Genomic DNA, 25,749 nt, shown 5'->3' with positions numbered 1-25,749 from the left:
GCTACTCAGGTTAAACTGAGTCACTTAGACAACCTAAAAATGTTATTGTTGGGCTTTTTTCAGTGTTTTATTTGTTCGTGAGTCAATCGGTTTGGCTGAGATTAAAGTAAATTAAATTAGATAAAATAAAACTTTATAATCCCCCGGGTGGGTTCCTCCTTGGTTTTTACACAGCTGAATAAACGTCAAACAGAAAACTGATTAAACAGAAGTATGAGATGGTCGAGAATTTACGCCAGTGTCCGGTTATATTTTAGATAGCAAGGAGCAGACGGCTGAGTTTATTAAACTCCACCGAGATAGCGGTGACGCTAATCAGAAGGCTAGACCGTCCAATTTCCCCAGCCGTTTACTTCCGGCCTACCCGACCTTCTGAGGATCCGGCTCACGTAGACAGCGAAGGCCGGGTCCTCAGGAGGATGCAGCCCATGAATTTGGACATGACCAGTGTGTAGTGTTGTGGATAGTTTTGTGTTGTGTGTCAGAACAATGAGGCGACTGCTGTCTCCAGGTGGAAAAAGGAGTGATACACCTGCTGCTGTCAGACCTGCAGGTATCAGGCTGTGATGTTCTCCTTTATGTGGACAGAAATTATATTTTGGAGTGGCACAAATAATTTGTGTGGCATCTTATTGAAGGCAGAACAGCTGATTGTTCTGTAAATAGTTTGAAATGGTTATTTAAAAAAAAAAAAAAAAAAAAGGGTAAAAGGTAAATGGATGCAAATAACTTTGTTGTTTGCAAAACTTGTTCAAAGGATTTTAAAATTGACAATTAATATTTGCATTTAAAGTTATGAAATATGATTCATTAAAGATGTTTGTGGTTGTTACAGTAAAAAATATAACTTTTCTACTCTATTATGTTTTTTGTCTGATTTTGGATCAATTGTGTTAATACAGTATGTCAAAATGAAAACATGACTGTAAATTCAGGCACGTGAGGTTGTGCTGAAAAGAATGATACCAAACAAGGCAAAGTAAATAGTTTTTAAATGGTCAATTATACCCTGGACCCCAGAGGGTTAAACTTTTTTTTTTTTTTTTTTTAAGTAACGCAATAGTTACTTTTCAAGTAATTAATTACTTTTAGAATATTGTAACTCAGTTACTAACTCAATTACTTTTTTGAAGTAGTAACTAGTAACTATAATTGAATTACTTTTTCAAAGTAACTTGCCCAACACTGCCTAATATTCACCCCATGCCCATCATTTACTAAAAGTACAGAAAACAGAACAGATCAGAATCCTGATATCCTGTCAGCTCAGTCATTGATACTAGCTACTATTTACAATATCTGTGATATTGAACATTAGCTGTTGTAAGGCTCTCCACCTTGGCTGACGTGTGTAGGATAAAGCACACACCCACCTGTGATGAGAAACCAAACACAAGATTTTTACACTTTTTAACAAAAAATATGTTTGAGACTCAATAAAAATGACGCATGGAGAAAGTATTTTGTTTTAGCAAAGTCCTCGTTTATTGGAAGAAAAATCATTACAGATTCATGTTGACTTTACAACAGTTACACCATATAAAAAGTGGACTTTATCAATCACTCACACAAGCCTTAATCTACCCCACCAACTATGACCAAGCTAATTTTTCCTTGTTTTGTAAAAGTGTAAATGACGAAGAAGTTCACTGAGTTTTATCAAACCTGCCTCTGTGTTAACTTTTAAATAACTTTACATTAAAATGAAACCATAAAAAATAAAATTAGCATCCAGTATATCAGAAATACCCATCTTAAGGCTTCAGAATGATAGTTGAGAAATGAAAGAGATGTAACAGTAGCTACAGCCATCTTTAGCTGTTAGCAAGGCTCTCCGCTTTCTCTGTAAAAACTGAAGTCCGGGGTTGTTCATATTCCATGCAGTGCTGAAGACACTGGTGTTGCAATCATAATGTCAGTTGCCTGGTGGCATTGACCAGCCAAACATCTGGGGTGAGGTGGGGAAGGTCCATTGACGTCCAGCTGCAAAATTGCCCACAGAATGATGATAGGGGGCGTGGTAATTTGGACCATTTGTGATCATCTCTAGGTGCTGGGTATACGACTCCCTGCGTGGGGTCTGTCCCTCTCCCTGAAACTGAACCACAGATGAAAACAGCCTCAGAGGTAGTTTTGTTGCTCATCTCCATTTTTAGAGCACTCTCTGCCCATGTAGCGAGTTCTTCCAAGGAAAGACTCCCTTCAGGGCTGCTGCCTGAACTCCACGAGTCTGTGAGGGTAAAGAGACAGAGGCAAAGTAAGAATCAGAATACTTTATTGATCCCTGGGGGTAATTATTTTAAGAACAAGAACAATTAAGAACAAGTCTATATGGTCCACATGAGTCAGTTGCTGATATGTTTTGGCACGACTGACTTTGTAACAGAAATAATAAACAAAGGTTAAATTATATGAGTCTTAAATCCCAAAAGGTCTCAGACTGAAGAAGTCACAAAACATTTCTCCCATTGAAAACATTACATCCAGGTGAACTGAATCAACCTTCAGGGATTTACTTACCTGATGACTGAGCATCAACACAATGAATCTTAAACACAAAAGTTTCCCACAAAGTAGAAAAAAAAAAAAGAAGTCGGATATTTGTAGATTCTTTAAAACCAAAAAGGATTTAAAGTGGACTCTGTTCAGCTGTGGAGGGAGAAATGGTGACTTTTGCCATCAGGACTTACAACACAGAATAAAAGAGTATTTTTGCACGTTGTCTTAGAGGTTAGCCAACTCTGTTCATATTAGCTCACCAGGCAACAATGCTGAGTACATACCTGGAGAAAAGTGCATCCCATAATCTTCCATCTTTGAAATCCCAGTGATTAAAACAGGAAAGCTGGAATAAGTATCTCTGCTGAAAGAGCTCCAAACCAAGCAGGAAGGTGACTTAAGACTGACGGACTTAAGACTTAAGAGCAATTCTCCTGGGCTTTTAAGGAGGCTTGTGGGTGTGGGCAGGAATGTTGGGGGGGGGGGGGGGGGGGGGGTTGAGCTTCTTCTTCGCTTTACAACCAGTCAGGCTGTTTCTACCAACTGGCATCATTTACATTTCTTTAAAATGCTGTTTCTCAGGTCTGAAAAAAGAAAGTACAGTTAGAAAGCAGCCATACAAATGAGCTTTACCAAATCCTTCCAGCTCACACTTTATAAAATATGAAACACTTAATGCCTAAAATTATTTTATATTTTAATCACTGATACTTCAAGAAATGACAAAGTATGATCTCCAACCTGGGTACAGAATTTCTACTCAAGCTGGCTTGAAGTGTGGGGTGAGGGGCTGATGACTCCGTGTAAATAAGTCTCTACAGTAAATTGGAACAAGATGGACTTGATGTATTTCTCAGAGTAACAAAGGTTTTCCTCAGCTGCAAAGTATATTTTATTACTTTTATTAACATTTTAATGTAGGAATTGTTTCCCTCACTGGTGTGCTCATGTTTGAGCAGCACTTAGCAGCTAATTACTGAATTGAACTGATTCCATGTTTGCATCAATTAACGCAGTATTAGATCACCCAGAGAACTTTCCACTCACAGAGCATTTTTGCAAATGCATCCTCACACTAATTTGACCTGCAGGTGTTCAGTTGCGCCTCTGTGTAAACCCCCACAGCAGCTTTTAGAGGCCAAACCAAGGTTTTCATACTCTGACAAACCATTAAAAAATATGACACTGAATATCACAATGATATTAGTTTCACCTTCTTTGAAATGCAGCTCTACATTGTAAAAGTCTCTGAAATTAAAACACCCACATAAATGGACTGTATTTGTATAGCACTTTACTTAGTTCCTAAGGACCCCAAAGCGCTTTATACATCCAGTCATCCACACGTTCACACACACACACGTTCACACACTGGTGATGGCAAGCTACATTGTAGCCACAGCTGGCCTGGGGCGCACTGACAGAGGCGAGGCTGCCGGACACTGGCGCCACTGACCACCATCAGTAGGCAACGGGTGAAGTGTCTTGCCAAGGACACAACGACCGAGTCTTTCGGAGCCATAAGTCAACGTCAACAATAGCAAGGCTAACGATCTACACCAACGCCCATCATAAACCCACAGACACATGCATCTGGCCCCCTTTGGCTCATTCAGAGTTAGAGACGTACCCAGTTCACCCAGTGACCACCAAACATACGCTAATGTGTCTTTTAGAGTTCCTGTATCACACCCTGCTACCTCTGATTAATTATCAAGTCAATGCAGACAGATGGCACCAGGGCCATGAGAGAAAAATGGGTAAGGTTTTTATTTTTTTAAATGTGTTTGTGTTAACATGTCTTAATTTGAAGTAATTTCAAAGACACAGAAGTGATATTGTTTGCAGATGATACAAAGTTATTGTGGAAGTAACTTGGAACAACTTCTGAATGAACTGAAAAAAGGGTTTAAAAAAATTGAAGACTTGTTTTTTCTATAATCAATTAACACTCAATCTGAGCAAAACAAAACTCCTGATGACAAATAACAGAATTAAAATAAAATATCTGAAATAAAACTTAGTGGGGTGATAATACATCACAAACTATTGTGGATACTCCACATTATGGATATATCAGTCACCTATAATACACACACCCATGTTTTGAGCAAAAAAAAAAAAAGAGTAATAAGGATCCTAAATAAAACCACTTCAAAGGAACCACCAAACCAAAGATTTTAAATTGACACTTGAGTATTCAACACTGGAATAAGTGCAGGCTTAGAAATTTCCATGGAACATGCAGAGGTTGTTTAGATATCTCTGCTATCACTGATGCAACTTCTATTTAGGAAGAGACGTAGTAAAACCAAACGGCAGCAGGATATAACAATGTTGAAGGGAAAAGTTTCCAAACTGATGAAAAGAACAAACAAAAAACAAATAAGACTTAAAACACGATGTCAGGACCAACCTAATAAACAACAGCAGGAGGAAGACAAAGGGTGCTGCTTTATTTGCACATTGTGATACATCTGGAGTTTGCTCTTCATCTTTTGGAACTAAAACCTCTCCTCTCAAAACAGGAGAGGTGTATCAACATGCCAGCATACTGTCAGGATCCAGCAAAATGGTTCCAAGAACCAGCAGCACAGAGAAGGTTAAGAAGTGATTATAGTGCGGAGAACAGCAGCAGGGTTAGAGTGGAGAAAGGCAGCAATTTTAAACAACAAACAAACTCTTGTTACTCCCTGACTGATGGGATTATGTATCAGACCTCTGTAACATTATGATTCTGGTGCATGTTTTGGAAAATAAGCTTTCTTGAACGCCACTGAGAATTTTTTCAAATTTGGTAAAAACATGTGCAGGGCCTCAAAGAACAACTGACTAGATTTTGGAAGTTAGAGTCAATGGTTAAGATCTCTGTGACCTCAGGTAGGTCACTTTCTTCAGAATTTAAATAAAAGTGAAAACAATAAAAATGTCAAAATAATTAAGCAAGAGCAGTTTTTATGCTAGATGTCAAAGATTGATTCTGGGCGTGATGCTGCACCCTTTCTACTGATGAATCACAGCGATTCTTGGTTTAAGGCTCTCAGTGTGCTGGGGGTCTTTAGAGTTTGCATGTTCCACCAGATTCCTCCCAAGTCAAAGAAAAGAATGATAAATTTAAAGGTTATTCAAAATGTGCCAGAGCTCCTAATTTAAGTTGAATAAAACTCTTAAATTTATGAACGTGCTGAATGAATATATATGAAAAAGTGTCATGAGTTATCAGCAAAACTAGAAAAGTGCTACATAAATGCAATTTCACTGCACTCAGGAAAAATCACAATCTGTAAAACACTTTTCTGGCCATTATCCAATGTCACATCTCAGGACTAGAATGGAGCCTGTGGCACGACTTGTGACACTGGAGGAGAAGAGAGCAGCGGCGGGGTGGAGCACCAGCTTTAAACTCATGCACAAGAGAAATGTCAAATAAAACAGGTTTGTGATGAGAGAACACAGAGAACTTTTACACAAATGTTGTTGTTTTATTTATAATCTTCTAATGCTTACACTACACTGTACACGTCAACAAACAACAATGCCCTGGACTGTCAGTTATTGTTACATGCGGTTAACATGAGTGGGTTTGATCACAGTTTCTATTATAAAAGAAAAGGAAAAGACAAACAGAGCAAAAAGAAGCAACAAAGAAAAAAAACCCTTAACACACCGAGGTCAATTTCTTCCCAATTGACAATAAAAATACTTGTCATTGACCAATAATGTATGTCAATATGTTGCACACTGATCTCTTGCAAAAAAAAAAAAAAAAAAAAAAAAAAAAAAATCACTAACACACACCACAAATTCCACCAGTGATTCACTTCCTTATAAACCACTGAGTCAAGGACTGAAGTAGTGACGTACTGAAAGAAACTTCAGACGTACCAAGCCCCGACACAGTATTTCTGCAGCACCGTGATGCTATCCATGTGCTGGAGCTTCAGCTTCAAATGGACCATCATTAACTGCTGTTTCCCACAGCTCACACAATTCTAGTCTGTGAGACAATTACAGCAACGTCCAACCAAAATTACAGTTCTGTACTTTTAATACTGTCGTCTTTGAACTTCTATTACAGGAAAACTCTTAGAGGTGATGCAAATATTAGTTGAACAGGAATCAAAATAATTGAATTGCATTCTGTTTTGTTTGGTGAAAAATATACATTTTTAGAAATTGCATCTTTAAGGTCCTGTACACCTTCCAGCAGGTAATGGTTTGAGATGAGACTCGCTTTTATTAGCTGAATCAATTGAGGTTCCTATATTATCATTATTTAATAATAAATAAAAACAGTTCAAGGGATTAAAGAAAAATATTTTTTCATGTTATTTATCATCAGTTTACTACTGATGGAATTTTTACAAAGGCCCAAATATTGTGCGTTTATTATATTTAATTATAGTTAAACCAAGTCTTCAGAGATTATTCTCACAGCAGAGCACTTTATGGTTTGATGATGAATCCAAAGAACAGAAGAAGTCTAAGTGGAGGCAAATTCTTGTATGTTTTGGTCTGTTATGTTTACAAATGTTAAATCACAAGTAAAGGGAGACCACACCATTGTTCATGTTTAAACAAATTTATTCATCACATTTATTCATGAAACAGACAAAATTGTGTCACACAGAAAAATACAGGTTCAAAGCACCACAACGTTAGCCTGATATCAGAGAATTATCACATGATATTAAACAGAAGCTGTGACTGGGCAATGATAATGAAGCAGTTCATTTCAAAGTTGTAGATTCAAGCTGCTCTTCATACTTTAGGCCAATACAAGCTTCAACACTTCAGAAAGCTTCATTTGGCCATCACTAACAGCAGTACTTGTAGTCTGGAGTATAAGCAGACTAGACTAGAGTGCAATCAAATACACCTGCCTTCAATGAACCCAGCCCAATCACAGCCACTGGCTCACAGCAGTTGTGAAACAAACCCATTCACACATCAGTGGCCATTTCCCACAGTAAATGTGGAGGTGAGTTAATATGCAGATGATACCAGTCTACCATCTTACACAGCTGATTACAAATTTATAAACGACCTCTTGCAGCCTCACTTTGACATCACTGGTATAAAGAAATGGAGAACCTGCCGCCCAATACTACAAACAGGTCTGTGAGATTACACTCTTTTTTTCAGACATTAGTGGTTAAAATGATAAATTGCAGACAAAGATGAATATTCAGTAAAATAAGGTGGAAAGTTTTAGGAGAGCTCATTTATTTGAACACTTTAAGTGTTTCTCCCCCCCCCAGTTTTCTAAACGATGAATCAATGAATGTGGATCAACAAGGGAAAAATGATTCTTTCAGTCCTGTGCATTCTTGCCTACACCAACTCTAGGTCTTAAAATCCACTCAGCAGTTTACCCTGGTATAATTGGCTTTTCTAAAGTCACTCATGGCACCACAGATGAGCTGAGCCATGTGGACCATATAGACTTGTGGAGTTCTGGCAGCAGCCTTGAAGGAAGTCTCCCCATGGCAGAGCTCACTGCATGGGTGGGGAGTGCTCTCAATAAGGAGACGAGGAACAACATCTTTGAGGCTGCTGAAGCTGTTTCCAGCTCTGTCACAGAGGAACACAGTTTTGCTGTCCCACAGAACCAGAATGTCAAAAGCACTATGTGTGAGAATGAAGAAAAGACCAGGGACCAAAGACCAAAGGAAGGACCCGGGGGCTGTTCTCAGACAGCCAGATAAAAACTCTTGTCCATCACTTTAATCAAAAACGTTACCATGACCCACGGGAGATGACAGAGGTGACAGGACTGACCTACAAAAGTGTTTTCCAAGGTTACTAGAACATAAGAAACTGAAATCATTTTGAATTTTGGGTCTATTGTACTCATTAAATATTTTCTGTTTTCTTCCATCTTTAGGTGAAGACTTGGTTCAAAACAGAAGGAGAAAGTTTAGGAGGAGTCCAGATTCTCAGCATCTCAATCAGGGTGTCCCACTTCACGTAAGTATCTCCAATTATTAAACAGAACTGTTTTTAATTCAGTCACTATCTTGGGAATTAATTTCATTTGGTGAAATGTACAGATTTCAATTTAAAACAAGAACTGACTTTGTGTCTGTGATTCGGTTTCAGGGAGTACACCCAGCACCTGGAGGTAAACTCAATCACAAATGGTGCAAATTATGAGGGCCCCTATCATCATCCTGTGGGCAAGGTTGTGCCTGGACCTCAATGGACCCTCCACAACTCACACCAGATGTTTGGCTGGTCGATGCCATCAGGCAACAGACATGAATTCAACCCTGTTGTTTTAAACACTGGTATGAATGTAAACAAATTCGGGCTTCACAATACAAGTTTTGAAGGAGCAAGCAGAGAGCCTTGCCAGCTGCTAATGCTCCTTTAATTACAGACACTGTAATGTATATCAGCTTTTTTGTATTAAATCTTTTACTATTCTTGCTTTTATAGCTCAACATAACAGTGTCAGATTTGATCTCTTTCAGTAAATAAGAGGAACGGGGTGAATTTTCGGACCTTTATTTTTAACCATTGGATTTTAGAAATATTTGAAATCAGTCAACTCTGGCTATTGTAAATACATTTTAGTCTATCCAAAACACAAACTGGAAAATAAGAGAGCACCATGCGAAGTTGTGTAGAACATTAAAAGATGAATTCATGAAAATGTTTTGTTTAATTTTGTTGTTCCAATATTTGTAAAAAAAATAATGTACATGAAGAATATTATCTGCCTTGTGTTTGAGAAACTGAATAAAATATTAGTTTCACCCATTCAAAACTGAACTTTCTACATGTCTCCAAACCTTCTGTCAGAGACTGAACATCCAAATGTTTTAGAGACTTTAGACCTCTATCTTTCCATGTTAACTTGAGCTACAATCCTCTATATTTGCAATCAAAGTATGAGACAGAAAATCTAAAGAATCTGGAGCTTTCAAATGGACCTCAAAGATTTTCCAGGAATACCTCAAATAACAACCCTACCTCAGACTTTGAATACTTCATTTTAAGAAACCTGAGATGATACCGTGGAAAGTTTCTGCCTCTGTGATTATCTTCCTAAGACTCTCAATGTTGGGTTTCCTTTTAATTGTTAACAAGTCTAATGAAAAATCAGAGAGAGCACCATCAGAGATTTGTATATAACATTAAGAGATGAAAATGTGTTTTGTTTCATTTTGTTGCATCTTCCAATGATTGCAACACCAGTGTCTTCAGCATTGCATTGAATGTAAACAACCCCGGACTTCACAGTGCAAGTTTCTACACAGAAAGTGGAGAGCCTTGCTAACAGCATAGAGATGGCTGTAGCTGCTGTTACTGCCCCTTTTATTTGGGAATTCTCATTCTGGAGCCTCAAGATGAGGATTTTTGCCATACTGGTCTCAAAAACAACATGGCAGAAATATGATGCGTGGAGGTCTGATTGTGAAACCACATGCTGGTGGTTTCCAGAGAAATTTAAAGCACTTCCACATCATCTGTGTTTTTCCAACATGGAAGCTAGCTGGCACTGGCAGCATCAGGTTTGCTGTGGATTTTATCTGACAGCCATTTTAAATGTTCTGTTCATGTTTCTTGAAATGACAGACTTTAAGGCTGGAGGTTAGTCTAGGGTTTTTAATAAATATTTAAAGCCAATGATCTAGACCTGCATCTTTTCTGCTGTAAATATTGACTTTGTTAAATGAAGCACTGTCTGTTTCTTGACTGCCACCTTTTCTAGTCCCAAATATTATTGAAATGCATGAATTTGTTGAAACTCAGAAATCTGGTGCAGTGTCTACACCTGCCAACTACAAAGAAGCATGAAGCCTGTCATGAAGTCAAGCTTCTTGTTCAAAGCCTTTACGTGCTTCCTCCAGGACACTGATATGGTTAGCAGATGTAGTTCAGAGGAAAGAAAAGAATTCCTACAAGGTCAGTAGATCTGTAACACAGTCTGGATTTCTTTAGGATGGAAACATTACTTTTCAGAGACACAGAGCTCAGAGAAAACTACAAAAGTGGGTTGTCCATACCAAAATAATCTAGATGGATAAACTGCACCAAAGGCAAGAGGAGAAAATATTGGCACAGCACTGTGCAATACAACTTCAGCTACACCAACACAAGGGAGGAAGTGGCCTTTCTTTACCCCCCCCCCCCACCCTCTTTAACTGACCCAGTGTTTGGATACAAATAGGAAGCTCCATCACTGACAAAGGTGTTCAGGTAAGACAGGACCTGCTCCTGTCGAGCCACAGTGCTGAAATTTATCTGCATCATGTGCTGGTTTTCCTAAACTTCCTCCTTCAGTTCTGACAACAAGTCTTCAACTGAAAAAAGGAATGATTATAACTATATGGTCCACATGGGCCAGCATATTTACTGTTATGCTTTGGCACAAGTCACTTTAGAACAGAAAATTATACCAAAACAGTAATTAAATAATGGCTAAATTGCTCACTCTTATACAGAATAGCATCACACAAACACTCTGCACGTTGGCTGCATTCCTACAATTTGCCACCAGATTTCACTTGAACATTGCTCACTGGGCAACAATGCTGAGTACATACCTGTTGAGATTCTGAGAGATTCAAATTGATGAAAGCCATCAGAGTCTTCCAGTCTGCCATTTTTGCAGCTTCACAGACTGGAACACAAAACTGGTTTAAGCATCTCTGCTGGAGCAGGTGGTTTGTCGCTGAGGATTCGAAGCATCTGTTTAAACCATCCTGTTTTGCAGCATCAACAACCACACTGATGTCAGGCTCAGTGAGAGTTGAAGACATGATAACCAGTCATGTGTTCATAAACTGCATTAGGATGTACCTGTTCAACTTCACCCACTGAACCCAGGAGAGTAGGCACTGGAAAATCTCTTCTCCTGACCAGAGTCTTTGGCTGTAGAGCAGCTCTTCTTTGTGAGGTGCTGTGGAGAGAAACTGACAACAAGTAGTAGATTTAAAAAAAGAAAAAACCCACAAAAACAACAACAACTCTCCCCCACAAAAAACTAATATGCATTTACCTCCCCACTCAGCAGGCAGATGTGGCACAGCATCAGTGTTGGGTAAGTTACTTTAAAATAGTAACTTAGTTACATTACTAGTTACTTCTCTCAAAAGTAACTCAGTTACTTCAAGTTACTCGTTACTTTCCCTAGTAACTAGTTACTTTGAAAGTAACTTTGGTTTTACTCAGAATTCTCTTGTTAATGTGTTGCTTCCATAACTTTGCCAGTCTTCTAGCTTGCTTACTTGCCACAGTGCACTGTGCCACCTACCAATAGAAAGGAAAAGATAATGTGCATATTTCCACGAGAGAAATCCCACGCCTGGACCGTCATTGACCACTGCCATGATTCTAGCCTACGTCACAGCGTCATGCGCGCCTTTTACATCCAACACAAAAACTGCAGTCGTGGTGCTTTTGATTGTACTCAGAACTCAGAAATTCTGCCTTCTGAATAGGAAGATGTAGGTAACACCAGACTGCAGATGAGCTGCATACAGGGCTGGACTGGGACAGAAAATTGGCCCGGGCATTTTGACTAGAGACCGGCCCACCATTATAGGGAAAAAAAAAAAAAAAAAAAAAAATCATAAAGCCTTTGAATGAAAATAAACACTGTTTTGACAGTGATATACACTGTTTTGATGGTATATATGCATCAATCTATCAATCGTTTGTTGTAAGATTCAGATAATTATTTTTTAAAAGCTACACATTTTAAATGAGAATAAGAAAGAAAAGTATTTCTTTGTGCCCCCCTCTCCCTGTTAATGCCCTACCTGGCCCCCCTGGCAACACTTTGCTAGACCCGCCCCTGCACAGTTACCAGCTGTCAGCTACATAAAAAAGGATCCTGGTGTTATTTGTCTCTCAGAAACAGTTCATAACTTCCCTTCAACTCATTCATGTCACCTAAAAGGTAAACCTGTTTCTCCATCACAGCTCTGATGATTCAGTAAGGACATCTCCTGGTTTCATCTTCATGTTTCCCTCTCACCAGATAACCAAACCATATCATGACCAGCAGCTTTACAGCTGTGGCTCCAGCAAACATCAGCTGATACTAGAAATTAATATTAAATAAATTCTAACAACAGCTGATCAAGCTTAAACGTGCTGCTGTTGTTTACCGCGACATCCGCTGGTTTCCTCTTTCGGCGCAAAGTGAGCGATAAACAAACAAGAGAGCCGATCAGCTGATCATTGATCAGTTTCATGATTGAAGTAGAAACGGGAGAGGGAGGGGGGAGAATGAAAGAAGAAGAGGCAGCTGTGCAGCGTAAACAGAATAACTCCAGCTTTGTGCCTTTTTCATTGTAGCTGAATTACGGGACAAACTGTTCCTTTTCACCTCAATAAGAAACGCGTAATATTTTCTCTGAATACCAGACGGGATAGTTGGCAACTCTAATAACTTATGAACAAAATAAAGTTCAACATCATTAACTTCATAGCACCACCCAGCTGTATAGAAACTCTGTCATGCTAGCTAGCACGCAGTACGGAAAAAGTCAGAATAACGAAAATAAACTCCACCTAAACTTGGTTTATATCTGACCCAGAGAGACTGCAGGTCATAACTTCTTACCTGAAGTTCAGTTCACACTTGGACCGGCGGCCGCCTCGGGTCTCTTTTCCTTCTGCGTCCCTTTTCCTTCATCCACCTGCTGGCCTCCACCACTTGCTAATGTTACTGAATCTGTGGAAGCTCCGCGATAGCCACCACACGAAGTAACGAGCCTATCTAAATCCCAGTAACGACCAACGCGTTCCTGATTTTGGCATAATAACTAGTTACCGTGCTCGTTACCACAATAATAACGTAGTTACTGTAACACGTTACTTAATAACGCGTTAGTCCCAACACTGCACAGCATACACCCCCCCCCCACACACACACACACACAATCATTCCACCCTTTGGGAAAGAAAGGGCATCAGAATCAGATACACCAATTAGCATCTCCCTGCTTTGGTATAAATGATATTGTGTTTCTTCAGGGACCAGAAACAAAAGGACACTTCCATCCACTGCACAGTGATTCAAATCAATGTGCACTGAACACCAGCTTCAACCAAAGGAGAGTGTCTGCCAGGGAAGCCCACACCAGAAAATTCCATCTGCTCATCACTTATGTTAGTTAGAAGAATGAAATACCCAACTAATTAATGACATAAACTAAGCAGAGCCCACAGCAACAGTTTTCACAAAAGCCATTTATCAATTCAACTGAGAGAAAAGGACCAAAATCAAACTTAACTAACCAACATCCACCTTTAATTCAAGACATCAGTGTAATGTTTTAAGAGTTTCCACCACGTCCTTGCAGGGAGAGATGAAGCTCTCTTTTAAAGGCCTGTGGGTCAAACTCAACATCTTCTTGACCCAATGCTGAGGGCCTTTTTAACTGAGGTCAGAGTGAGTGCAATGTGCAAGATCTTCATGTGGCCTGATCTATACCAGACTGATGTTGAAATGTGCCAAAGAGATTTGAACAGATGCTCTACACCCAACCATCTGCTTCATGCTTCCTAACAGCTTAAACCAGTTTCTTCAAACTGGACTCCCTGTTCAACTGTGGTGGGAGAAAGCAGTGTCAAGATTTCAGTACAAACACAATCACCTGTGCCCACACTTATTCAATCCTACTGCAGACAAACAGCCCCAAACAGGCTATGCATGCCAAATCCTTTCAATTAACAACAGCAGCTTATTGTGCACATCCACCAGTAAATGAAGCTTCTAACTCCACTTCAGCAATTATTTAACAGCCAGGGCCTACCTCCGTGTCTGGATCCATGTCTGCTGACTTTAATCCTCTCCATCCTTAATGCCATGCTCCATGTAGAGATTCTTCCATAGATGGATTTTTGTTGGCAAATTTCAGCAACTTCAGAATCAAATGAAAAGTTGCTGAGAAGGTGAGACTGGACCTGAATACTTTTTTTGACACCTTCCCCCCAAAACAGTGACTCACTGAGACAGAAAAGAAACTTAAATCTTTATAAATAAAAGAAAACTAAGAGAAACAAACTAAAGCAAAGCACGCAAGAGAACCAAAAACTCAGCAATCCTCTCTGCTCCAACTGACACTGCATGAACAGGTGCCTAAAATAAGCAATCAATACCGCCCAAATCACATGACCCACCATAAACTATCACAAAATACTTTCAATACAAACCTCTTAAACATAACCATCAGAAATCACACAGTTAACAACAGCATGAAATCTGTATATTAAGTTCAGACAGGCCTCTTACAATCATGATCTACAATATTTGATGGGATTGTTAAAAAGTGAGTGAATCTTTCCGAAATCTTGCTGCCATGTTCTTCTTCTTTGGGTTTGGCAGGCTAGATGCATCAGTGGTGTGTTACTGCCATCTACTGTTCATTATTTCCCAAGTTAGCCTTCTTCTGATTAATCAGGCTGGACTCCAGCTAGAAGCACAAAGTCAGCCTCAGATCCCTAAATTGTCTTATATAGACTAGCACTGTGTAGATATTGTAACTGTGTATTTGTTTTAGTGCAGCAGTGCAGGTTCAGAAGTGTGTGCATGTTGAACACAGTTTCTGTGTACCATCTTCTGATGAATTTCCTTCAAGAAGGATAAGTCATGTCACAAAGCTTTGACCATCTGGAGCTGGTTTCTTCAACATCACAATGACTTCACTGCACTCAAGTACAACGGTGCAGCTTTAGGATGTGGTGTAAGTTTCACATGATTGATGTGCAGCCAAATAATTTGCCGCAACTGTGCCATGTTGTCATGTCAACAAGGACCAAAATGTCTGAGGAGTTCAGCTTGTTGCTGAATGTAAATCATGACTCAAAGAAGATCTGAAGGCAAAAGAAGATCCAACCTGGTGCTACCAAAGTGTGACTAATAAAGTTACCAGACCACACTGTAACAAAAGTCAGTAAAATATACAGCAAAACACCGTCAAATTCCAACGGTAATGGAGCTTAAAACCAAAAACTTCCTTTTACTGTATTAAATAGATTGAATAACCGTTAATTGTGAGACTGGATAAAACTTTGTTTTTTACTGTAATAAAATGTTGAAATTATAAATATTTTCTGTGAAAACAAATAAATAGTTAAATCATCGTTTACTGCTCACGTCACGTAAACACAGAGTTTTCAGACAGCAGCATTGGTGATTTATATAGAGAGTCTGCATGTCAATCATCATCTGTTTCAACCACATCAGATGACTTTGTACCCTTGATTTCCGAGCCTGCTGCACAGTCTATTACAGATGAAGATAACATGGAAATGCCCCCTGAATTCTGTGATCTTTTTCTGAGAAACGTTTCACTATTCTACTTAAAATTGCAGGGTCAGTTTCTACTGCCTGCTTCAACCATACAGAACATTGTGGAGGAAATGCAGGACATACATGAGTTGGGACAGACATACAGTTTGGGTAAACTTGCATCACTGTTAAAAGATGACACATCATTATCAGAGGAGGACATCAACAAAGTCTGCGAGTCTGTCAAAAGCTATGATCTTTTTTCTGCATGTCATACCGGGCCATTGAGGACAGTGCACTCCAGAACTCAGACCTTTAAAAAAGCCTTCAACTATGTGGAACCAAAGAAAATATTTTTAGGGAGAGATGAAAACAGAAAAGATAGGTTTGCCTATTATGTGCCTTTAAGAGAGACTTTGAGATGTCTGCTAGAGTCTGATCTGTGGCAGAAATCAGAAGAGCCCTCTACTGAGCCTCCTGCTGATTTTCTGTGTGACATAAGTGATAGTAAGCTGTTTAAATCAAATGATTTTTTTGGTCAAAACCCATCATGTCTCAAGCTAGTACTCTACCAGGATGCCTTTGAAGTCGTTAACCCTTTAGGCTCTGCAAGGACAAAACACAAGGTATTAGCTGTATATGCATCAGTGGCAAACTTGCCACTTCATGTACGCTCAGACACAGATCACATGTCTCTTGTCTTACTGTGCAGGGAGAAAGATTTTAAAGAGTTTGGTCATGCTAATGTGTTCTCTGAATTACTGGCAGACTTGAAAGAATTGGAGGACAGTGGGATTGTTGCATCAGATGAAACTAGAGTCAAAGGAACTTTGTTTTGCATTGCTGGTGATAATCTGGGTTCTCACTGTATTGGTGGCTTCACTGAAAACTTTAGTTCTTCAAAGTACTTCTGCAGGTACTGCCTGATAACGAAATCTGAATTTCAGGGTGCTGACCCAAATCTGTGTGGACCAGAACGTACCAAAGAGAACTACAACTCTGCTGTTGATCGCCTCCAGATTGACAATACACCAGACGTCGAAGGAGTGAAGTTAAGGTCAGAGTTTGTATGCCAGGCTTGCCACCATGTCTAGGTCATGATATCTTTGAGGGAGTTTTGGCTTATGATGTGGCACTGTATCTGAAATACTTCATAAAGAAAAAAGCATGGTTCACTTACTCCACTCTGAACCGACGCATCAAACAGTTTAGTTACCATGCCTCTGATGCTTCTACAAAGCCATCTGAGGTCAGTCCTCAAGCAGCTAAACTCTCAGGACAGGCTATACAGAACTGGAACTTCCTCCGATTGCTGCCTCTCATAGTTGGTGACATAGTGACAGACCCCACAGATGATGTGTGGAACTTAACTCTGCAGCTGAAAGATATTGTAGACATGGTGTGTGCTCAGAAAATTTCAGTGGCTCAGGTAGCATATCTTGATATTCTTATTCAAGAATATTTAGAGTCAAGAAAAGCTCTGTTCCCAGAATGCAACCTGAGACCAAAACACCATTTTCTACGCCATTACCCAGCACTGATTCTGAAATTTGGCCCACTGATAAGATTATGGACAATGCGCTTTGAAAGTAAGCACAGTTATTTCAAGAGGTGTGCCAGAAATCTGAAAAATTTCAAAAACCTCTGCCATACACTCTCTGAAAGACATCAGATGTTTCAAGTCTATCTTGCAGCAGGGTCATTGTGTCAATCTGTCTTGAAAGTCAAAGATGGTTCTCCATTTTACTCAGTGCTGTACAGTAAAGCCATTCAAGAAGCAGTTCAAATGTTGGACTTTACTGAAACCAATACAAAGGTCACAGTAGAAATGATGTACAAGGGAACACAGTACAAGAAAGGACACTTCCTTGTCACAGGGGGCTCTGACTCTGTTGAGTTTGGTGAAGTAGTTCTCATTTTGATTAAGAATGACAGTGTTTATTTTCTGGTGTCGGTGCACGTGACAGAATACCATTCTCAGTATCATCTGCACTCAGTGAGAAAGGAAAAAGAAAAGATGCAGTGTGTGAACATCTTTTTTTTTTTTTTTTTTTTTTTTTTTTTTTTTAAATGACATCAGAAACAGCAGTATGCGACATTACGTGATGGCAGAGCTTCAGTTCATCCTTTGTCATTTTTTTTTTTTTTTTTTTTTAATAAATAGGACAGGGGGAATGAATGAGAGAAAGAGAGAAAACCAAAGGGGAGAAGAGACGGTGAGAAGGGGGGGGAAGAGAGAGAAAAAAAACAAAAACAAAAAAAAAACTCCTGGGTCACCTGTATGGAGAAAGAAAAAACAAACAAAAAACAAACAAACAGAGGAGACAGCAAACAACAAAGAGCAACATAATAATAGAGAAAACGAAGCACCATCACAATAAACTAGCTAGTCATAGATATCAATAGTTACTAAATAATAAACGATATTGTGCAGCACGCAAGATAGACAGCGCACAATGTGCTTTGAGGCAGCAGCCAAGAAAGCTGTAGTCCGCGTCTGTGAATACCCATGTGTACACCTGTGTGCATACCTGTGTGGATCAGCATGCTTGCATTCCAAAGGTTTCTCCATGTAACGATCTGCTAGGGAGTGTGGGGAGCCACAGCCCCGTCCTCCAGGGCATGAAGCAGGTATGGAGGAGATCAAGACTCCAGACATCCAGAGGCCCCCAGAACACAAGAGACCAAGGAAGACCAACAGAGGGGCAGCCGCGCCACTGTCCCAGTAAGAGCTGAGGAGAGTCCCAGATGAGGGCTCACTCAGCAGCCGCGGAGCAGAAGCCAGGGGGAGTTGCAGTGACGCGCCCGTGAGCTCCGCCGGCAGCCAGCTGTGCCTGAGTGACCGAGCCCCAGGCCGAGAGGCCGGGGGCACCCCACCTCCGGAGTGGCCCGAGCGAGCCCCAGGCTCCAGGCCCCGATAAGCGGCCGCCAAGGAGTGAGCCGGTGTGTACCCGGACGCCCACCCCCAGACACAAAGAACCACCAACGCACCGACACCTGAGGGAGTCCGCCACTGGCAGGGGAAGTGGTGGTGGGTGGAGATAGGCCTCCAAACCTTGGAGGGCCTGAGATGTCCCCAGAGAGGTGGCGTCTGATACCCAACCTGACATATAGACACAGACATACAGGCACACACAGACACAAACATCCATTCCCACCCTCATGCTCTCATAGGCACTTACTCCACACTCAACCAACATGGAGACAGACATAAAGAGACGCTGTACACACAATCACACTCCCCAAGCGTACTCTACAAACCGGGTCTAGGTACCCTTGCCCCTGGAGGGGGGAATTGCACCCAGACCCAGGTGGTGTTACCCTTTTCCCTGCGGTGGGGAGAGGCAGACCACCCCGACTCCGCAGCAGCAGGGAGGCCCCACACCCCAGACCGCAGTCGGACGGCCAACTCCTCCTCCTAGCCCCCCCGCTCCAGCAGGCCGCAGAGAATGGGGGTGGGAGAAGTGTGTGAACATCATTGACTTAATTGATTTCTATCCATTAACATCTTACATGAAGTATGGGTACCAAATGGTTCCATTGAAACACAGTGTGCTGTCACAATAATGGTGCTGTTAGTTTGGTACTTACGAAACACTGTATAAAAGTGTAGTATCAAGCAAGATCAGCTTCATGTTTTAAGACCAAAGGTACCACTTGGTGTAAATTGACCTTTATTCACATTCTTTTGTCAGACATCTCGGAAATGGGGGACAGCATAAGGAGTTCCATTACTAAGGTGCTGCCGGACCTGTCGGCCTTAATCCTTGAAATTGTACTGGAGGCACTACAATCATTAGGAGTGGAGACATCTGAGGACTTGCAGTTCATCAGTGAGACTGATCTGAACTCTGTCCTGAGACCAGTTCAGGCAAGAAAACTGCTGGCTGCCTGGAAACAAACCAGTAAGTATTATGATTTCATTGCACAATAGCCATGAAGGGCTTCCTGTTTTTTCTATTATGCTTTGGCCAAGGTCCAAAAAGTACAATTAATCTATTGTTTGTGATATTGTTTTACAGCACCAAATATGGAAATTTCAAGCCAGGCCAGCATATCGTCTCCATCTTCTTGCTCCTCATTTTCTGCCTCCCCCTCACCCAGTCCAATATATTCTCTAGACTGGGTAGATAACTTTAGAATTCCAAGTGAAGATTTTCCAGAAGACTTGATCCAGTGTCTTCAGAGAGAGAAAAGACCAAAGCCTCGATTGCGGAGGGAGATGATCCGCATCATTGTGAAGGAGATGATGAAAGCCTGTGCCTCTCCAAGTAGAAGAGCCTCGACTGAAATTGCAAAAAAACTGGTTGCGATGTATCCCAAGTCACTGCAGGATGTCATAGAGGGGGATGTGGTAGGACAGGGGTACCACTCTTTGGTAAAACAGATTCAGGCACGAATTGAAAATGTGAAGAGGTCTACTTCACCAGTGTTACAGAAGCGCAAACAGGGAGGATCAGATGACACCGATGAAGTGACACCTGAAAAGCGAGCATCTGTTCAAGACACATATGGCTGCATAAAGTGGGACATGAAGTTTTTGCCAGTCAGTGAGACACTGGAAACCCAGCAGGAGAAGAAAGAACGTATGAAGATTCTCAGTGAACAGACAAGCTTCAGTCATGAAGAAGCAAAAACTCTAATGAAATGCACCTACTACTCTCAGCGCAAAGCAATAAATAGCGGAGCAGACATGCAAACCCTCAAAGAAGAGTAGCCTTTTTTGTTTCAGGCGATTGGAATGACAGTCCATTTTGAAGAACTTACTGGGGTACCGCTGAAAGAAACTTTCTGGAAAAGAAGGGAAAATGGCTTCTGGACTTTCTGAAAGCCACTTGTGCAGACAAGAGCAAGCGTGTCTTGGAGGCTGTCATAAAGCTTCGAATGCAGAGGGGACAGCTGAAGGGCTGCTCAGAAGACGTGAAAGATATGATGCTCCTCCTCCTCTCCTATTTCGATGAAAAAGAGGAGACCCTCTTCCACTATGTTGATGAAACATGTCTGGCAAAAGAAGTCCAAGTGGAAAGCCTGCCTGTGACACCATGTATCATTGTTTGTGGTGAGTTGAAAATCAGTACAGTGTGCACAGAAGTGCACAGAACCTAAGCTAATGCAAGGATACGCTATATTAAATGTCTGCACTTTCACTATTTTAAGACACATTTGAATGGTAAAGGGGGTTTTACAGTTAATTCTTTTACACTTGTATTTCATTCCAAGGATCCTCCTGCTTTGCATCGAGACTGTTCATGCTCAGCATTGACCACAAAGTTGTAAATGACCAAATACTGACTTCATCTCTGCAATCTGTCTTATGCTTGGTAGCTACTACTGCCTGAATATCCACTATCCCCTGGAACTTGGCTCCACACTTGAATTTCTTCAGAGGTAATTCTTTTACTTTTCCCTTGCCTTTCCCTTTTTTTTTTTCATTGTATAGTGTTTTATTATGGATTATTGTGTTTATCAAGGTGTTTCTTCAACATTAACCCAGAGAAGGGAACAAAAGTTGAAAAAACTAAGAAGAAGACACACTCATGTGAACCCAAGAGTACTCACCCTCATCGCCGAGCTCTCTGATCACGAGTGGCGAGAGACCGTTTAAAGACATTTTGAACAGATCGGTACAGTCAGCTTAACTGTACCTTGACTGGGAACTACTGTGTTGTTTATGTTTTCAGTTATCCCAGCTGATATTGAGTACTGTGCTCTTACCTGATTTCTGTTATCACAGGCATGCTTTTCAGAGGTTTTGACCATATATCTTTAAACAATCCCTCTAACTAGGGATTGTTACTGAGAACTGTACTTTTGATGTTTCAGAGATGTTCTATATTCTATACAACAGAGTTTAAACTATTTGAATTTTGTATTGCCCTAATTAGCAAACAAGTTAAGTGTTGCACTGAACTGTTAACATTGAAATTTAAACAGCACTGTCTGTTACAAACATTACTTGACTTTAACTGTTATTATAGCATTTTGTAGGTGTACGTTTCTGCAAAAGTGATGTCACAAGCTTATGTGCTTGGTCAAATTCATCTTTTCCTGACAATGGTTAATACACATTTGTTAGTTGACTTTAAGTGTAGAGCTTAAGCAGTTTTGGCTTTCTTCTTTTCATAATGCCAGGAGAAGCTTTAGATGCTTGTTTTGCCTTTATTTGTTTAAAGCAATATATTTGACTAGCAGCAAGTGTGTGGAGGTCAAAATATGTTCAAGACAATAAAAATGTCAGTGAAGGACATCTGAAATTTTGTTGCATTGGTTTTCTGATGCATGTGTTTTAAGGCTTAAGGGTGGTGGCACAGCTAAGACCCAAGAGTCTCTTTCAAGGTTAGTAAAGTAAACAGATTCAAGAAGATATTTTACACATTTCTTTGTTGTCTGTCTCTAAATCTTATTTTGTCTTTATTATGATTAAAAAGGTTTGTTTTGTTCCTGCCCTTTTCAGACACTGAATTTGAGCAGAAACCATAAGGATACTCAAAGGACCTGTGACTCTCAGGAAATGGTGAGATTTCAGGTCATAATCTTTTTTTCTTTTTTTCCCCCATTAAATTAATTTTCCTTTTTCCCTTTACAATATTGCTGTTTTGTTTTTGTAAACAGCATCAAATGAGAGGGACAGATGAAACAGTTTCAAGACAATGGCAGGAAAAACATGCTGAAGATTGAAACAAACCTTGGCTGAAAATATTTGGTATGTGTTTTACCGTAAATCAAATTGTTGAAAAACATTCAGCTACACTGCAACACAGGGAAACTTGATTTGCACTTATTTTGTTACTTTAATTTCTTGTCTCATTATTTTTGTCAGTTATTATTGTTTATGGTGTATGCCCTTCTTGTTTTCTTTCTGAATGCAGAAGGTATCTAGCCAGTCCACAATGAAAGCTTCGTTGCACCCCATGAATCTTCTGGCAGAAATGATGGCGCCTGTATTCTTTGGTTTCCCTAAACATCACACCCTGCCTGTTTATACGAGGCTCTTCAATTAAGTCTGCACCCAAAGTTTCAATAAGAGGTAAGCAGTGGTATTATTCAAGTTCAGGTTCATGTCCAGGTGAGCAGTTTCATACGCTATAAAATGTAGATTGAATGATAGGTCTCATCACCAAGCATTCTGCCATTAAGTTCAAGTTCTATGATAAATCAATAGGAAACTTAAATACGTTTTCCAACAAATTATGATTGTGATTAGGGCTGCGTTGTCTATGTATCACTTTTACATAAGTAGATTTAAAGGATAACTATTGCCAAAACGCAACCTGGGCTGTTTTTTTTACTGTATCGATTTTGATGCGCTCAAATTTATGCCCTGGCCCCCTAGTATTCCCATTCACTGGCTATTGACCACAAAACAAAATCACGGTCAATCTCAAAAACGGCTCGTTTGTCGTAATTATGCTTTTAGATATATGTTTGTCTCGTTTACAGTAAAAAACCCCCCAAAAAAACAGCCCAGGTTGCATTTTGACAATAGTTATCCTTTAAGAACTGTATATTTTACACTTAAGAAATCATTTATCATTAGATCTGTTTTTGGCAGCACGTTTTGTTCATTTCTGTGCATTGTGCTCAAGCACTGATCAAACTTTGTCCATTTTTTGCTGCAGAGGGGATCCTGCCAGTCCAAAGTGAACTCCTGATGGACATTGAAGTACTCCTGCAGAGCTTGTATCTTCGACACCATGCGCATTAGAAACTCCACTGAGTCCTTTCTTTCACCAAGGCAGGACCCAGTGACTCATTAGTGGGAAGGAAAAACTCCCTTTTAACAGGAAGAAACCTCCGGCAGAACCAGGCTCAGGGAGGGGTGGGGCCATCTGCTGCGACCGGTTGGGGTGAGAGAAGGAAAACAGGATGAAAGACATGCTGTGGAGGAGAGACAGAGATTAATAACAGATATGATTCAATGCAGAGAGGTCTATTAACACATACTGAGTGAGAAAGGTGACTGGAAAGGAAAAACTCAATGCATCATGGGAATCCCCGGCAGCCTACGTCTATTGCAGCATAACTAAGGGAGGATTCAGGGTCACCTGGTCCAGCCCTAACTATATGCTTTAGCAAAAAGGAAAGTTTTAAGCCTAATCTTAAAAGTAGAGATAGTGTCTGTCTCCCGAATCCAAACTGGAAGCTGGTTCCACAGAAGAGGGGCCTGAAAACTGAAGGCTCTCCCTCCCATTCTACTTTTAAATACTCTAGGAACAACAAGTAGGCCTGCAGAGCGAGAGCAAAGTGCTCTAATAGGGTGATATGGTACTACAAGGTCATTAAGATAAGATGGGGTCTGATTATTTAAGACCTTGTATGTGAGGAGCAGCATTTTGAATTCAATTCTGGATTTAACAGGAAGCCAATGAAGCAAAGCCAAAACAGGAGAAATATGCTCTCTCTTTCTAGTCCCTGTCAGTACTCTTGCTGCAGCATTTTGGATTAGCTGAAGGTTTTTCAGTGAGTTTTTAGAACATCCTGATAATAATGAATTACAGTAGTCCAGCCTGGAAGTAATAAATGCATGAGCTAGTTTTTCAGCGTCACTAAGAGAGAGGATATTTCTAACTTTAGAGATGTTGCACAAATGGAAGAAAGCAGTCTTACATATTTGTTTAATATGTGCATTGAAGGACATGTCCTGGTAAAAAATGACTCCAAGGTTCCTCACAGCATTACTGGAGGCCAAGGTAATGCCATCCAGAGTAAGAATCTGGTTAGATACCATATTTATAGGCTTTTCAGGGCCGAGTACAATAACCTCAGTTTTATCTGAATTAAGAAACAGAAAGTTAGCGGCCATCCAGGTCTTTATGTCTTTAAGACATTCCTGCAGTTTAACTAATTGGTGTGTGTTATCTGGCTTCATGGACAGATAGAGCTGGGTGTCATCAGCATAGCAGTGAATATTTATGCTATGTCTTCTAATGATGCTGCCTAGGGGAAGCAGGTATAATGTAAACAGAATTGGTCCTAGCACTGAACCCTGTGGAACTCCATAATTAACCTCAGTGTGTGAAGAGGACTCTCCATTTACATGCACAAATTGGAGTCTATTAGATAGATATGATACAAACCACTGCAGCGCAGTACCTGTAATACCTACAGCATGTTCTAATCGCTCTAATAGGATATAAATCTACCTCCATCTGGACTCCCCAGGAACCTACGCCAGGATCCTGTTTGTGGACTTCAGCTCTGCCTTCAATACCATCCTTCCAGACCATCTCCGAGGCAAGCTTTCCCAGATGAATGTGCCTGATCCCATCTGCCGGTGGATCACTGACTTCCTGACGGACAGGAAACAGCATGTGAGGCTGGGAAAGAATGTCTCGGACTCCCGGACCATCAGCACCGGCTCCCCTCAGGGCTGTGTTCTTTCTCCCCTGCTCTTCTCCCTGTATACTAACTGCTGCACCTCCACCCACCAGTCTGTCAAGCTAATCAAGTTTGCAGATGACACCACCGTTATTGGACTCATCTCGGACGGGGATGAGTCTGCCTACAGGAGGGAGGTTGAACGTTTGCTGTCCTGGTGCAGCCACAACAACCTGGTGCTGAATGCCCAGAAGACAGTGGAGATTATTGTGGACTTCAGGAAGCACACAGCCCCACTCCCCCCCATCATCCTGACTGACACCCCCATCACCTCTGTGGACTCATTCCGCTTCCTGGGTACCACCATCACCCAGGACCTGAAGTGGGAGCCCACCATCACCTCCGTCATTAAGAAAGCCCAGCAGAGGATGTACTTCCTGAGGCAGCTGAAGAAATTCAACCTGCCAACACGGACGATGATGCAATTCTACACTGCAATCATCAAGTCCATCCTCACCTCCTCCATCACCGTGTGGTACGCTGGAGCCACTATCAGGGACAAACAGAGACTGCAGCGTGTTGTGCGCTCTGCTGAGAAGGTGATTGGCTGCAGACTCCCATCTCTGCAGGACCTGTACACCTCCAGGACACTGGGGCGTGCAGCTCGGATCTCAGCT

General features: G+C 40.8%; 1 protein-coding gene and 1 long non-coding RNA gene across 4 annotated transcripts; one reads left to right on the top strand and one right to left on the bottom strand.

The window, feature by feature from the left end:
* Nucleotides 1-10,702: 10,702 nt before the first annotated feature.
* LOC120736238 lies at nt 10,703-14,755 on the bottom strand. Its single transcript, XR_005696439.1, has 4 exons — nt 14,277-14,755; nt 11,311-11,423; nt 11,055-11,131; nt 10,703-10,811 (listed from the first exon to the last, which is right to left on the bottom strand). It is a non-coding gene; the product is annotated as an uncharacterized LOC120736238 (long non-coding RNA).
* A 537-nt stretch (nt 14,756-15,292) lies between these two features.
* On the top strand, nt 15,293-23,562 carry LOC120736236. Of its 3 annotated transcripts, XR_005696438.1 has the most exons (7): nt 19,729-20,813; nt 21,080-21,142; nt 21,226-22,090; nt 22,209-22,268; nt 22,367-22,457; nt 22,624-22,781; nt 23,374-23,562. XR_005696438.1 is itself a non-coding variant. In XM_040036228.1 (6 exons), exons 1-2 carry the CDS (start codon nt 15,769-15,771, stop codon nt 19,490-19,492), a joined length of 1,086 nt encoding a protein of 361 aa, XP_039892162.1. In that variant the 5' UTR covers nt 15,293-15,768; the 3' UTR covers nt 19,493-19,659; nt 22,209-22,268; nt 22,367-22,457; nt 22,624-22,781; nt 23,374-23,559. The 3 variants fall into 3 exon arrangements, 2 of the variants coding, with proteins under 2 accessions (XP_039892162.1, XP_039892161.1); XM_040036228.1 differs by lacking the exons at nt 19,729-20,813; nt 21,080-21,142; nt 21,226-22,090 and adding exons at nt 15,293-16,811; nt 19,450-19,659 and having other exon boundaries at nt 23,374-23,559; XM_040036227.1 differs by lacking the exons at nt 21,080-21,142; nt 21,226-22,090; nt 22,209-22,268; ... (1 more) ...; nt 22,624-22,781; nt 23,374-23,562 and adding exons at nt 15,293-16,811; nt 19,450-19,659 and having other exon boundaries at nt 19,777-20,426.
* The last annotated feature ends 2,187 nt before the right edge of the window (nt 23,563-25,749 follow it).

The sequence above is a fragment of the Simochromis diagramma genome, unplaced genomic scaffold, assembly GCF_900408965.1.
Source record: "Simochromis diagramma unplaced genomic scaffold, fSimDia1.1 OVJJ01000271.1, whole genome shotgun sequence".
Taxonomy (NCBI): domain Eukaryota; kingdom Metazoa; phylum Chordata; class Actinopteri; order Cichliformes; family Cichlidae; genus Simochromis; species Simochromis diagramma.
This window is presented reverse-complemented; position numbering and strand designations above follow the sequence as displayed.